Below are 14,857 nucleotides of genomic sequence, written 5' to 3'. Positions count from 1 at the left end.
AAAAGCAGAGACGTTACTTTGCCAACAAAGGTCCGTCTAGTCAGGGCTATGGTTTTTCCAGTGGTCATGTATGGATGTGAGAGTTGGACTGTGAAGAAAGCTGAGCGCCGAAGAATTGATGCTCTTGAACTGTAGTGCTGGAGAAGACTCTCGAGAGTCCCTTGGACTGCAAGGAGATCCAATCAGTCCATTCTGAAGGAGATCAGCCCTGGGTGTTCTTTGGAAGGAATGATGCTGAAGCTGAAACTCCAGTACTTTGGCCACCTCATGTGAAGAGTTGATTCATTGGAAAAACCTCTGATGCTGGGAAGGATTGGGGGCAGGAGGAAAAGGGGACGACAGAGGATAAGATGGCTGGATGGCATCACCGACTCGATGGACGTGAGTTTGAGTGAACTCCGGGAGTTGGTGATGGACAGGGAGCCTGGCGTGCTGCGATTCATGGGGTCGCAAAGAGTCGGACACGACTGAGTGACTGAACTGAACTGAACTGAATGGTAAAAAAAGCAAAAGAGAACTAAAAGGAAATATACCCATAAAATATCATTTGGCTCAGCAGTGTTTGTTGTTGCTGCTATTTAGTCTCTAAGTCGTGTCCAACTCTTTGTGACCCCATGGACTATAGTCTACCAGGCTCCTCTGTCCATGGGATTTCCAGGCAAGGATACTAGAGTGGGCTGCCATTTCCTTCTCCAGGGGATTTTCCTGACTCAGGGATCAAACTCATGCCTCCTGCTTTGGCAGATGGATTCTTTACCACTGAGCCACCAGGGAAGCCCAAGCAGTGTTAACATAATTATAATATATCATATGATCATAATTATAATATAAACACTAGCAATTGCATTAACTCCAAATTTGTAATATACTTATATTGAGAGGATGGATGGAGGGGACATGAGAAAGAATTGTAGGAGGACCACATCCTCAGTTACTATAACTGAAGTCCATCATAATGCCCAAGACTGATGAATCAGAAAGAGTAGTGCGAGGATATGATTTTAAAATACGGAGGATCCCATAAGAATAAATAGTTGAAAGGATGGAAATTGATAGTCAGTGGGAGTAGGACCGAGAGTGGATGGAGGAGGGGTCAGGGAATTGCTATTTCACTGTGAACCTGTAGGTAACTATTAGATTTCACTCTATGCACATATCAGTTTAATAAAAGGAATTTTAACATAAGAGTTTTTAAAATGGTAAACCAGCAGTAAATAATTGAAGACAGAAGGCTTAACTCAACCCCATCATCTTCTCCTGGCTTATCCTTGTCCTTTGGACACAAGAAGCCTTTCCTGACCTCTTCCTCCAGTGTTAGGCTGATGTCCTACTGTGCACCCACAGCACCCTGCATTTCCCACAACATGCACCTTTTTATAGGTGCTCACTAGGTCAACTCTTGTTTGCAAAATTGCCTTTCTCCACGTCTATACTGTGAGTGTCTTGAGGGAAGAGACCACATCTGTGTTGCTCACCATGGAGACTCCGGTGCCTAACATTTTACCAGGGAAAGGAGAAAAATGAACGTTTACCCATCGATCGGTCCACAAAATCTCTCTTTGTGATGGAAATAAACTGATTTCCTATTGCCTTCCGAACTTCTTCCATTGATGCAGCAATTTTCCAAGGAAAGTAGCTCTTTAATGAGGTTGTTGATTGAGGTAGTGTCCAGAGAAAGAAGTCCTATGGATACAAACACAATTTTCAAGAAAATCCACAGGGTTTCACCTTATGGAATGAAGAACACATGTGTTTTTGTATGTATGTGCTAAGTCACTTCAGTTGTGTCCAACTTTTGTGACCCCATGGATTGTAGCCCACCAGGCTCCTCTGTCCATAGGATTCTCCAGGCAAGAATACTGGAGTGGGTTGCCATTTCCTCTTCCAGGGGATCTTCCCAACCCAGGGATTGAACCCAGGTCTCTTACATCTCCTGCATTGGCAGGTGGGTTCTTTACCACTAGTGCCACCTGGGAAGTGTTTTTGTATACACATTCTTTTGAGTTCTTTACACCCAGCTACCACGATGAAGTTGCAGTGTCTTGCAGAGCCATCATCTGACCCAGCTATAACATGGAGCTTTGTCATTTCTTTCATTTTTCATGTGGAAGACAAGAAAATATGGCTGGGAGAAGTGATCATATTCTAAATATATTTTATAGGTATATAAGGTTTCTGGATGCATATAATGTGGGATGTGAAGCAAAACAATGGGCCAAAAATGCAGAGAGGCCTCAGAAGAGTAAATAATGCAATAGACTCTCAACTTAGGTGATGGGAGAGTCTACAGGCTGGCAAAGGAACACTCATTGGCTTAGACAGCACAGGACCCTCCCACTCTGGCTCTTATTGGTTGAGACAGCACAGGACACCCTGCCACCCTGGCTGCCATTTGTTGAGAGCCTTCAATAACACTTAAAGGGAAAATAAATGCTGTCCAGTATGTATGTGTATGTCATATGTATACATATACAGTGTAATATTGTAACTATTTGGCATTAATTATAAATCTTAAGGAAAATACTCAAGAGGTAAATAGATTATATGTGGGTGCCATGAGGAACCAAATTAAATGGGGCATGTGTGTGTGTTCTAATGACTCCAAAGTCTACATCTAAAGCTCACCTTTTCCATTCGAGTCATAGATTTGTGCATTCAACTGCCTATTGGACATATCCTCACCCAACATGCCTTCAACTGAGCTCACATTTCCCCTAAAACCTTCCCCACCAAACCTGGTCCTCCTGAAAGTTCCAGTTCAGTAAATAGCATCAGCATAGACCCAGCCATCCAAGTAAAAACAGAAACAGCATCCTTCTTTCACTGCCCACCTTGTCTTTTACATCATTTCAGTCATCAAATCCTGACCTTAAATTCTACTGACCTGACCATCAAATTCTACTACCTTATTACCCATTGAACATGTCCAGGTGGCTCCATCCCAGGTGGCACCATGCCATGTGGAAACCCAATAAATGAAATCCTTTGCTACAATTGAGCTTTGCCTTTTATGATGCGAGAAGGGTACACAGTACCTAGAAAACAGAGAGAAGGTCAGCTACTTTCATTTAGTGGAGAAGGAATTCTAGCTGGCTCTTTTTAAACTAAGCCTATGAGTTACCTTGGTGGACAAGAGAAGAGCATTCTGGATAATCAAAATAGTATAAATTGTGATGGTTTGAGAATGCATATACCAAATACAAATACTTGTACATACCTGTTCATAGCAATTTTGTTCATAATAGCCAAAAGGTCAAAGTCACTCAGTCACGTCCAACTCTTTGTGACCCCATGGACTATGTAGTCCATGGAATTCTCCAAGCCAGAATACTGGAGTGGGTAGCTGTTCCCTTCTCCAGGGGATATTCCCAACCTCGGGATCGAACCCAGGTCTCCCACATTCCAGGCAGATTGTTTAGCAGCTGAGCCATCAGGGAAGACCAAGAATACTGGAGTGGGTAGCCTATCCCTTCTTCAGCATATCTTCCTGATTCAAGAATCGAACCGAGGTCTCCTGCAGTGCAGGCGGAGTCTGCAGCCAAAAGGTGGCAACAACCCAAATGTCAATCAATAGATAAATGGATAAACAAATTGTGGTATATACATACAATAGAATATTATTCAACCACAAAAAGGAATGAAGTGCTGATAGATGCGACAATGTGAGTGAACTTTGAAAATGATGTTTTTAAACAATGCTAAGTGTGAAGCCAGACACAAAGGTCATATATGGTATGAGTCCACATATAAAATATCTAGAATATCAGCCATAGAGACAGAAAGCAGATTGATAGTTGCCAGAGACAAGGGGAGAGAGAAATAGGAAGTAATTTCTTAATGGGTACAGGGTTTCCTCTTGGGATTATGAAAATATTTTGAAATGTGATAGAGATGGTGGTTGTATAACATTATGAATAGCAATTGCCAGTGATTTGTTTACATGAAAATGGTTAATTTCATGCTACATGAATTCCACTTTAATTAAAAAATATTTCTTATTTAGGGGGATAAGGGAGAAGTAGTTAGAAATAATTGTGAGAAAGTGAGCAAAAAATAGTCTAAGAAGGACCATAGCTGTAGATGATGAAGGATCTTTGGGATATATCCAAACTCTCGTTCTTATGGATTATGGATATAATATTAAAGTCAAAAGATATGTAGATAGTATCTTACCTGACTAGGGTAAGATCTGTGGTTCTTGATTCCTCTTGAAGTCCCAACATTGATCGAATCCTCTTTAGAATATGGTTTCCAGACATACTCATCATTGTACTGTGTTTGATTAGGAATAGGATCACCAAGTGAATATGTATATCCTAGCCTTCTGGTACTTTTCTGACTATAAGAAAAGAGTAGAAACCAAACTAAGATTTACATAACAATTTCACAACAGTACACGTGTCAAATAATTTTTCAAAGATTGGCTAGCTTAAGGCTTGATGCCAGAAATAATTCAATATCTAGGTTTCCCTGAACAAAGCAATCCTGTATCTTAGGATGGCCCTTAACAAAAGTATGGGAGTCCTAATATGAAATTTAAAAGAATAATCTGAAATTCATTAAAGTTTTAAATTAATTTTTTTTAAAGAACTGAGTACTCTTCTGTATAAACAAGTAGTTCAGTGTAACCAGATACTTGGTAAAGAAAAGTTTCTATGAAAAGTATTCCAGTTAATAAAAGGAAGAAATATAAGAATTAGGATACCAATGGTTTTCAAGTCCCTACTGAAATAATGAAATGATCAGCAGTTGCCACTGTGAATATACACACAAAAAAAACCTATTAAATATTTTTATTAAAATACCCAACCTGAATCAGATGAAGTCTTTGGAATATCAGATTACAGGAAATATATGAAAAAGAGGATGTTTTTAAATGACATGATGAGGGTGGAGTCATAAAAAATCCAGAAGAATAACTTGCTTCTTTGACAAAGAAATTCTCAAAAAAAAAAAAAAAAAAAAGAAAAGAAAGAAAAGTAGAGAAACCTGTAGATTAAGTGAATAAAGATAATACAATGCATAGACCTTGTCTGGATTCAATTTCTAGCCAACTTTTTTTTTTTTTTAATTATGAGACAATTGGGGGAAATTTTATTGCTGATTGGCTATTTGAGATTAAGGAATTGTTTTAGGTGACATAATGGTATTGTTACATATTTTTAAAGAGTCTTATCTTTCAGAGAGACATAAAAACATATTTAGAATTGTGTGTGTGTTCGTCACTCAGTTGTGTCCAACTATCTGCAAGCCCATGGACTGTAGCTCACCAGGCTCCTCTGTCTTTGGGATTCTCTAGACAAGAATACTGGAGTGTGTTCCCATTCCCTTCTCCAGGGTATCTTCCTGACCCAGGGATCAAACCTGGGTCTCCTGCATTGCAGGCAGACTCTTCACCATCTGAGCTATCAGGGAAGCCCAAATATTTAGAATTAGCATGATATAATGCCTGGATTTTGCTTCAGTATTATTGAGTGGGAAGGCTAAGTGGAGGATATACATTAAAAATGTCCATGTGTTGTTGGTTATTATAGCTGGATGATAATTGGGAATTTATTGTATATTCCTTTTTCTATGTCTAAAATATTTCATGTTGACTTAAGAAAAAAAAAAGAGGAATGGGTTAGATTCAGGTTATGTTTGCAAGAAACCAAACATCTGGAAAGTGGGATCCATCTGGATGCTGGACTGTTTCACTTGTCATTCAGATGAGCAGATGCAAGCATGACTGTGGTCCTAAATCAAACCGAAGTCATCAAAGGTACATGAAGATTTTTGCAAAGGGAACACAGCACAGATTACTTTAAAGGAATCGATTTGCACATCTGCATTTCTCAGTATACTCTTTCCTAATGTGTCTCCCCAAGTACAAATCTGCATATCTATGTGGGTCTTTCCCGCATCTCCCATCTCTTGCTCCCTGCATTCTTCTTCATCACTATACTTCGGGGTGTAAGCTGCCAACCATGAGAAGGGTGCCTGGCAAAGGGAAACTTCATTATAGTGCTTTCAGGGAACCCTCTTGTAACCCAAATTCCATACACTTACCCAGGACTTGCTGTTCTAGGTCAAGAGTAAAGGGTGGGACTGTAACCAGAGTATTCTGGCCTGTGTGGGGATGTCCTGTATGTAGGTATGCTGTAGATGGTGTGGCTGAGAGTAACAGCTAGTTTTCCCTTTCCTAACAACTATCAAATGTTCATCCCTCTCTAAGGAGAGCTTCTAAGAGAGCAGAGAATATAGATTGCTGAAAATGGCTCTTTCACTCACATCTTTAAATGTAAGCATTTTTCCAGCTTTTAAAAAAGTCCCTAGGATATGTCGATAGCAGGAAAGAAGAGCATCTCTGTGAAGATGAAACAGTACAGGATGTCAATGCTGATTCTTTTCAGTGTAACTGGAATCTTTCTGAGACTATCACATTTTTAAAGATTTACTGTATAAAACTGGTACATGAAAATCTTGTGATCTTTTTTCAGATTTTTTTTATTCGTCATTCAATAAGATACTTAAATCTACTTTTTTAACCCATATGTATTATAAAACATTTACTTCAATACAGCCAATCCTCATTTTATTTTATTATGTAAAATATTTAATACATGAAAGTATATGCTAGCTTGTCATACTATTAATTTTACATGTATGCTGCTGCTGCTGCTAAGTCGCTTCAGTCATGTCTGACTCTGTGCAACCCCATAGACGGCAGCCCACCAGGCTCCCCCGTCCCTGGGATTCTCCAGGTGAGAACACTGGAGTGGGTTGCCATTTCCTTCTCCAATGCATGAAAGTGAAAAGTGAAAGTGAAGTCGCTCAGTTGTGTCTGACTCTTAGCGACCCCATGGACTACAGCCCACCAGGCCCTCCATCCATGGGATTTTCCAGGCAAGAGTACTGGAGTAGGGTGCCATTGCCTTCTCCTTTACAAGTATAACTATATGCTAACCTATATAACTTTTTCTTTCATTAAATGCGTAGTAAATATTTGTTTGGTATCTAAAGAAATCAATTAAATTGTTTCTGATTTTTATACATGGTATTATTTAATTATTTGCCGAAGTCAAGCACCAGAGTTCTGCACACATGAGAACATATTTAACTAAGAAACCTCATTTTTTTTTTCATACTCCTCACTTCAAAGATAGCTTACATATATAGCTATACATTTCACTGTATTATTTTTATTACTTGGATATAATTAATCATATTAGACTTAAATCACTTTACACTTCCCCTGTCTACTTTTAATAATCTTCACTAAAATATGCATTCCATAATTTATCAGTAGTTTTCATAATATTTCTCAAAACATATTTTAACATTTATTTGAACTATAAGTGTAGCCAGGTTTTATTTTGACAGGAGGTAACCTAATTTCACTTGCTGGTTGGACAATGACTGATTTTACCAGCTAGGTAAGCCTGGTGTAAATTACATGAGTTAAATCTTCAGCTCAAAGTTTTGGATAAAAATAGATTTAAAGTATGTAATGATAAAAAAAAATATCATATTGGAAAACATTTACTGAAATTAATGTTCCTATTTTCCAAGTCCTTTTTGAGTATATAATATGAAATAAGTTTCTTCCAAGTGAAGGAGTAACAGACGTAATTTAATAATCATTTGTTAAGACATGCCTTTTCATGTCTCAGAAAATGAGATAGGGAATAACTCAATAACTGGATGACAAATCATCTAATTATTTGCTTTCAATAAAAGTGAAGGAGTACCCAACCAAGCTGTCAGCCAATCAATCATTAAAAATCACCTGTGATTTTGCCATAAAACCCATTAAGAGTTCAGAGTATTGAATGGCAATGCTTCACTAAAACTCCTTTCATTCACATCTACTTAATTATGAGAACAAGTCTTCTCAATATGAGCATTTATAAATAAAAAAAGTAAGCAGGAAAAATTGATGCTGAGTGTGGTCTTATTCCAAAAATAATAACACTCAAATATGGAGACATAAAGTAATTGAAAACAAAACATCCCCATTTATCTCATTAAGATGCAATTCCAAAACATTTACTTTTTGTGTTTAGTAATTATCAACAATTTGTAATGTGTTGATTGCTTTCAGCAATTCTGTACTAAAAATAATGTGATAACTCAATACTTGGAGTCATATAACATGTTTAAAAATTAATTTCAATTAATATACTGAAACAGTTGCAAAGAGGCATAATGGAGTGATCAATAAATTGCCTTCAAACACAAAATATATTAGAGCAGGGTAAATGGAGGAAGTGGACTGGGAGTAAGAGTTCAAGAAGGAAAGAGAACGAAATAAATAATCTATTAAAGAAGAGCTTGTTTGTATATATTTTTTAAAGGGTCAGAGAGCATCAATTTGCTAAGATGGTTAGATTACTCACTGGTTATATGTAAAGAAACGATTTAATGGTCTTGTTTTAAAATGTCAATATTCAGGATGGGTTGGAAGTTTTATGTTTTACAGCTATTTTAATTTATGATGAGAACTTTCCTGTGAACTTTAAAAAGACGTGAATTTGAAGACCACTAATCTAGACTCCATAAGTACCCATTTGGTTCTGGCTTTCATCCCAAATGTTTCCTCTTCAGACAACCGTTACTGTCAGATGGTAAATCTCCCCGTAGGGGACATAATGTGACTCAGTGGGATAGCAAGCAACTCGGAAATCAAGAGCCTTGCAGCCCTGTGCTTTATGGAAGTCTGTCATAAATATTAGGCTGGGGGAAAATGAACAGAAATCTGGGGGGTAACTTCTTCATGCTAGCCAGGAGACTAGTGTGTTCAACTTGTCCTCAGAACAAACACGTTAGTCAGGAGTCATCATTCCCACTTTGCCAACCTTAAAACTTTAAGCCGAAGTAAAACTGGGCTTGTTACTTGTCTAAGGTAGCAGAGAAAATAAGGGCTAATTAGAACAGGGTGCTGAGGTTCAGCTCAGAACCCATTTCTGCCTGACTGCACTGCTGCAGTCTGGCCAGTATTCCATTGGACTTCTCAACAACGTGCACTTCTACATTGGAAGCAATCTACAGAGTAAATACAGGCAAGGGAGGGTCCTCCATGCTGATTTCCCATTAATCACTGATGCAATGAAAGATGGCAGCCCTACCCTTGCTCACCCACCAGCGAGCTTAGAGGGGCAGCTGATGGAGAGAAATTCCCACCACCCTCGGTTCAGGTGGAGCTGGGGAGAAGCTGCAAGGCAATATTGCTTTAGGAACCAATAGTTGGAGGGGTGAAGGTAAAGGTAAGCGGACCTTGACCTTGTTCGACCTTCTGAAACTACAGTTGGCTGGAAGTGCTAACAATTCCTCACTTGTCCATTCATTCAGTTGTTATTGCCTACCTCCTATAAACCAGTTAACGGACTCAATCCATGCTCCATGTTTGGGTAGCACAATTATATTAACTATATACTGACTCTGTTGTAAAGCATGACACACAGTGGCTTTATGAAGGATCCGTGTATTAAATTTCTAAATCTCCCTATAGGGGCTTGGGATACTGTTTTAAGGTGAAAACCCTCTCTGACACTTGGAGGAGACCTGTGTGTGCATCGGGTCTTATCTGAATGCATTTTCTATAAGCCTTCTCTGACTACTCTTTATCAGTTTTGGACTCTGAATAATAAAAGACAGGTGAACAAGTTCAAGTGTGTACATCAATGTGGCACGAACAGGGAGGTACCGAAACAAAGCAGGTGCTGTTCCTGTCTTAGGTGTGAATGCAGTCCTCATCGTGGTGGCATAAGAATCCCAACTGGTATCACCTGCTAAGAGCACAATAAACTGGTTTTAAATGTGGCAGACAGCATAGTTTGATCAAATGTTATTTCAATACTTAAAGCAATTTTGCAAGAGACAAACATTTTGAGTGGTAATGTAGAGTCTAAAGGAATGAAGGCCAACTTGTGAGCTCCACCAGGGAAGAAGGGAAGCTCAATTTAATCATCTGAGTTTCCCCCCTAAATAAAACTGTGTTCAGCCGTGTCTGATCCTTTGAGACCCCATGGACTGTAGCCCGCCAGACTCCTCTGTCCATAGGATTTCCTGGGCAAGAATACTGGAGTAGTTTGCCATTTCCATCTCCAGGGGATCTTCCCGACCCAGGGATCCAACCCATGTCGCCCACATTGGCAGGCAGATACTTTACCACCGAGCCACCGGGAAAGCCCTCCTTTAAGTTACTCAAATAAGTCTATTGTTTTCCTTGAGAATTCACATTGGCTGTTTTCAAGAATTTGAGCAATACATAAAAATATAAAGGGAGTTCACCTGAAATTCTATCATCTTAATGCACTCACTATCACTGTTTTAATGGCTGACTTTTCATGCATCATATTGGATACATCTGTAAAGGCATGAACTGATTTTACACAAAATGGGTCATAGTTTGCAAGTCAGGTTCTCTCCTGGAGCCCTTCTCCGTACTCCTTCCTGCTCATGCTGTCCTCACCCTCCACCCATCCCTCCTCCCAGGTTAACAGTTGTGCCTGTTTCTTTCCAGACTTTCAGACTAGCAGACATAATCATATACAGATTGATATATATGTACATCAATTCGGTAACAAACTGGTTTGTAAAATATTTTTAAAATTTCCCCTATTCTTTATTTATTTTTAATTTTTTGGCTATATGACATGGCATGTGGAATCTAGTTCCCTGGCCAGGAATCAAACCCATGCCTCCTGCCTTGGAAGTGTGGAGTCTTAACCACTGGACTGCGAGGGAAATCCCAATGTATTGGGCTTTAGTCCTATTTTGTTTTACAAAAACAGGCTCATCCTACACAAAGTAACCTTCATGTATCTCTTCTATCTGTCACTTAATAGCATGATATGAAAATCCCTCATCTGCTGCAGCTCCAATTCATTCTTTGTAATGACTGCGCAAGATTGTATAGTATGGTGAAGTCACTCAGTTGTGTCCCACTCTTTGCGACCCCATGGACTGTAGCCCACTAGGCTCCTCTGTCCATGGGATTTTCCAGGCAAGAATACTGGAGTGGGTTGCCATTTCCTTCTCCAGGGGATCTTCGTGACCCAGGGATCGAGCTAGGGTCTTCCACATTGCAGGCAGACTCTTTACCAGCTGAGCCACCAGGGAATCCCATTGTATGGTATAGATGTTCTGTAAAGCTGTGAGAGTGGGTGAGCTCAGCAAGGGACGGAGTGTCATTAGAAGAGCTGATGTCCGAAGGCTGAAACCCAGGCCTGTCCAATGTCAAGAGGTTTGGGAGATGAGGAGCAGCTGGAGAAGGAGGCTGAGAAGAGTGTAAGATGAGCAGAGAACCAGGAGGCTGTGGATGGCGGAAGGAAAAAGGAGGTTCCAGGAGGAGGGAGGGACCACCTACAAGGCAAATGCCCCTGGCAGACCCAGGAGAGTGTGGACAGAGAATTCACTGCTGTGCTTAGTCACTTAGTCATGTCTGATTCTTTTCAACCCTATGTACTATAGCCTGTCAGGCTCCTCTGTCCATGGGATTCTCCATGCAAGAATACTAGAGTGGGTTGCCATGCCCTCCTCCAAGAGATCTTCCCAACCCAGATATCAAAGCCAGGTCTCCTGCATTGGCAGACCCTAGAACTGATCTGCCCAACCTCTCATTGCCAACAGAGTACCACCAAATTACTTGGGAATATAGTTTTAAATTTTAATTCAGTGGTCATTTGCTCCTTCATAGCTTGGCAGTTACCTGTGGCTTTTTACATTTCACTAACACCGGGGTGAAATGATCTCTTCACATTTGGTGAGTTTCACCTCCACCTGAGGCTCCCCTAGTCTAATGAAAGGCTTAGCCCCTTCCTGTCATGCTCTGTCCCTCTGCTTGCAGACTCCTGTCTACTCTCTGATCCCGTCATACTAGAAATGACATTATCCTTTGATTCTCCTGCTTCACTTTACACTTTAAAGCATTTTATTCCAGTTGCAGAATTAATGCTCTTTGTTGAGAGAATTTCAAGCATAGACAAGTAAGTGGGGAAAAACTGTGAGGCGGTGCTGCTCTCTAAAGAACCATCACTGAGCCTGAAGCTCTGAGTTTGACAGAGAAATCAGGAAGTTTTTTCTAAGCAAGCAACACCAACCTAGGCCCCATCACTCTTGGCAGACGCAAGGAAGGATGTGAGGTGAGGAACATCCTGGGTTATCTGTTGGACCCTAAATGCAATTTCAACATCCTCATAAGAGAGAGGCAGAGGGAGGTTGAGGAGGCCATTGTGAGCATGCAGGCTGAGACTGGAGTGATGGGGCCACAGGTCAAGAGTGCCGACAGCCACCAGAAGCTGGAAGACGCAAGGCAGGACTCTCCCCGGAAGCCACCAGAGGGGGTGCAGCCATGTCAATAGCTTGATTTCAGGCTTCTGGACTCCAAAATGTAAGAAAATAAATTTCGGTTGTTTTCAGCGACCCGTTCATGTTAATTTATGATAGCCTTTGGAACGAATACAGCACTTAAGAGCCCAGTCGATAGTAAGAGTTCGATAGCAATAAGCCCACGGTGGTCATCATCGACCTCATCCTATTTTGAGACCAGACCTGGGCAGTGACACATCAGACCCACCTTTTGGAGGGTGACCCTTCCATCAGTGGAGGATGGAGCAGCATGGAGTGACTGTTAGAGACTTGGGACTGGGTGTGAAGGGGCAAACTCCCCCAGGGGAAGAGGCACTTTGGAGGCAGAATCAACGAGACCTGGTGATGACCTTGAGGTGTCAGTGCCCTCCCCTCTACTTTGAGCAGCTGGGATCCTCCTCACTGCACTTCTGTGTCTAGGAGGACAAGGAGTGTAATTTTGTACATGAGTCTGAGGCTCTCCTGTGACATCCAATGGCATGTGGTAGACAGATGAATATTTTGGTCTGAGATTGAGGAGGAGTTTATGAGCTAAAGATTAGAGAGCCATGAATTGGCACTTGAAGCCCTGTGGCAGGATGTGGCCACTCAGAGTATGTAAACCAAGAGGGATACACCTTGAAGGATCGCAACATTCCCAGACAAGAGAGGGGAGAGCAGACAGTGAAAAAAACCAAGACAGCATGGCTAGATAGGGAGATGAGATTCAAGGGGTATGCAAAGGGGGAGATCCTGGTGAGGAGCACCCCCACACACACACACACAAACATGCACCTTCCTCTGCCTTTCCTGTTTGCCTGGACACCACAGAGAAACTCAGTGTTGTAAATATTTTTGTATTATTTTTTTTTTCATCTCCTATTTGTAATTTACAAAGGGATGAATGGGATGAAAGTATACATTTCATTCATTCTCCTGGGACTGCAATCCTAGGGAATTTACAGTTGAACAATCCCCACTACTCTGGAGCCACCAGGGAACCACAATTACCCAGCTAGAGGGCTGCAGTGGGTTATTATTGCCATGAGAAAGGCCAGGATGGAGCTGACTACACAGTAATCACGCCACTAGCATCACAGCTAGAGTGGCTCTCCCTCCACCGACACAAAAAGCTGAGTTAGTAAACCCGCAGCATTTGCATGCAGAATTAGTATTAAAAGCACTGCCTCGGTTAGATACAAGATCCCTTTGAAAGAAAGGGATGCGAAGATTAGAAGCCAGTACCAAAGGCTCTAGTTCCCAGCCTCTGCTGCCTATGCGCCTGGGGGTCGCGTCTCTGCATTCTTCAGCCCTGCCCCCCTTTCTGGGCTGTTTCTCAGATCCTGCCTGGGGTCAGGGTTCCCCCTGGGTCTGCTCTCTTCAGAGCTCCCCACCACCGTTTCGTCTTTGTCTTTAGCCTTGTTCTCCCAAAGGTGTCAGTCCTCCCTTTCCCTTGTACCCTCCTGGGTATTTCACGGGGCGTTTAAACAACTGAGCGTTTTAGGGAGGGGTTTGGCAGGAGTTAGGGCGAAGGGCTGGGGAGAGGCAAGGTCATGAAGGCCCTTTCATTCTCCCTGAATTCCCAGCCTCTATTTAAATTGAGTTCCATCCATATGATCGCGGTATCTTGAAGACCTGGGCAGCCTTCGCCCTAGGTACCCCAGCTCCAGGAGAGACCCCGCCCCCGAACCTCGCCGGGCCAGGTGGCAGGGTCCGCAGGCTTACTTGGCAGTCTCTTGTTGCCATATTGAGAAGGGCACGCATCTTCCGGCCCAGGCTCTGCCATTCTTGCTCCAAGAGGCCGTCGTCGCGGGGCGCTTTCCACCAGCTCGACTGGGTGCTGCGGTGGAGGCTGTTTTGTGACGCGTCGCCATGGAGACGCAGGAGGGTCCCGACAGCTCATCTCCGGTGCACCGAGGTGCTGAGCGCTTCACCAGGCCGGCTGAGGACACTGTGCGATGGTAAAAAGATGTGTTTCTAGTGCCATGGATACCCTACTTTTGTGTATTTGTGTAATTCATGCAATAAGCTTTCCTGAGCACTGTCATACATTTGGGAAGAGGAGCAAAAGGGGATTAGACTGAAGAAAGTAATATTGTCCGGCTTTAACTGCAGATGTTCATCTTTGCGCAGTTTTCAGCTTAAGCGAATGAAGGCTAAATTGTCAGGGATCTTGCAGGATCTGAGCAAGAGGAAGTAGGAATCAAGCAAGAAGACAAAATCACAAGTCATGTGTGTCAGTGGAACTAGAGCCAGAGTCTCTGAGATAGGTCCATGCTATCAAACGGGTGACCCCAGCACAGGAATTAGGGGACAGTGGGAAGGTGGAAAGTGTGCTTGGAAAGAGGACTGAGCAGGGATGTGCGGGACCCCATTCTCCTCTCCAGGCCATGTTCCTGGCACCAAAAACTGTGTTTTGTACTTGTTGATTTAACTGTTCTTCTGTCCCCACAGATTGGACTGTGTCTCTCTCCCCCAGGTATGTTAGCATTTTCACAGAATGTAGAGGGTTTTATATTATTGGCAG

General features: G+C 41.8%; 1 protein-coding gene across 1 annotated transcript in view; it reads right to left on the bottom strand.

Moving 5' to 3' along the window:
• The window catches only part of TEX26 (testis expressed 26), a 23,400-nt gene extending 9,265 nt beyond the window's left edge, over positions 1-14,135 (bottom strand). The window contains exons 1-4 of the mRNA XM_010835907.1: positions 14,056-14,135; positions 9,686-9,767; positions 4,174-4,339; positions 1,533-1,683 (exon numbers count right to left, since the gene is read on the bottom strand). Coding sequence (XP_010834209.1) covers positions 1,533-1,683; positions 4,174-4,339; positions 9,686-9,767; positions 14,056-14,116 — 460 coding nt within the window. The 5' untranslated portion in view covers positions 14,117-14,135. The remainder of the gene's footprint in view (positions 1-1,532; positions 1,684-4,173; positions 4,340-9,685; positions 9,768-14,055) is intronic.
• Between the last annotated feature and the right edge of the window lie 722 nt (positions 14,136-14,857).

Source organism: Bison bison, unplaced genomic scaffold (assembly GCF_000754665.1).
Source record: "Bison bison bison isolate TAMUID 2011002044 unplaced genomic scaffold, Bison_UMD1.0 scf7180017864056, whole genome shotgun sequence".
Lineage (NCBI taxonomy): Eukaryota > Metazoa > Chordata > Mammalia > Artiodactyla > Bovidae > Bison > Bison bison.
This window is presented reverse-complemented; position numbering and strand designations above follow the sequence as displayed.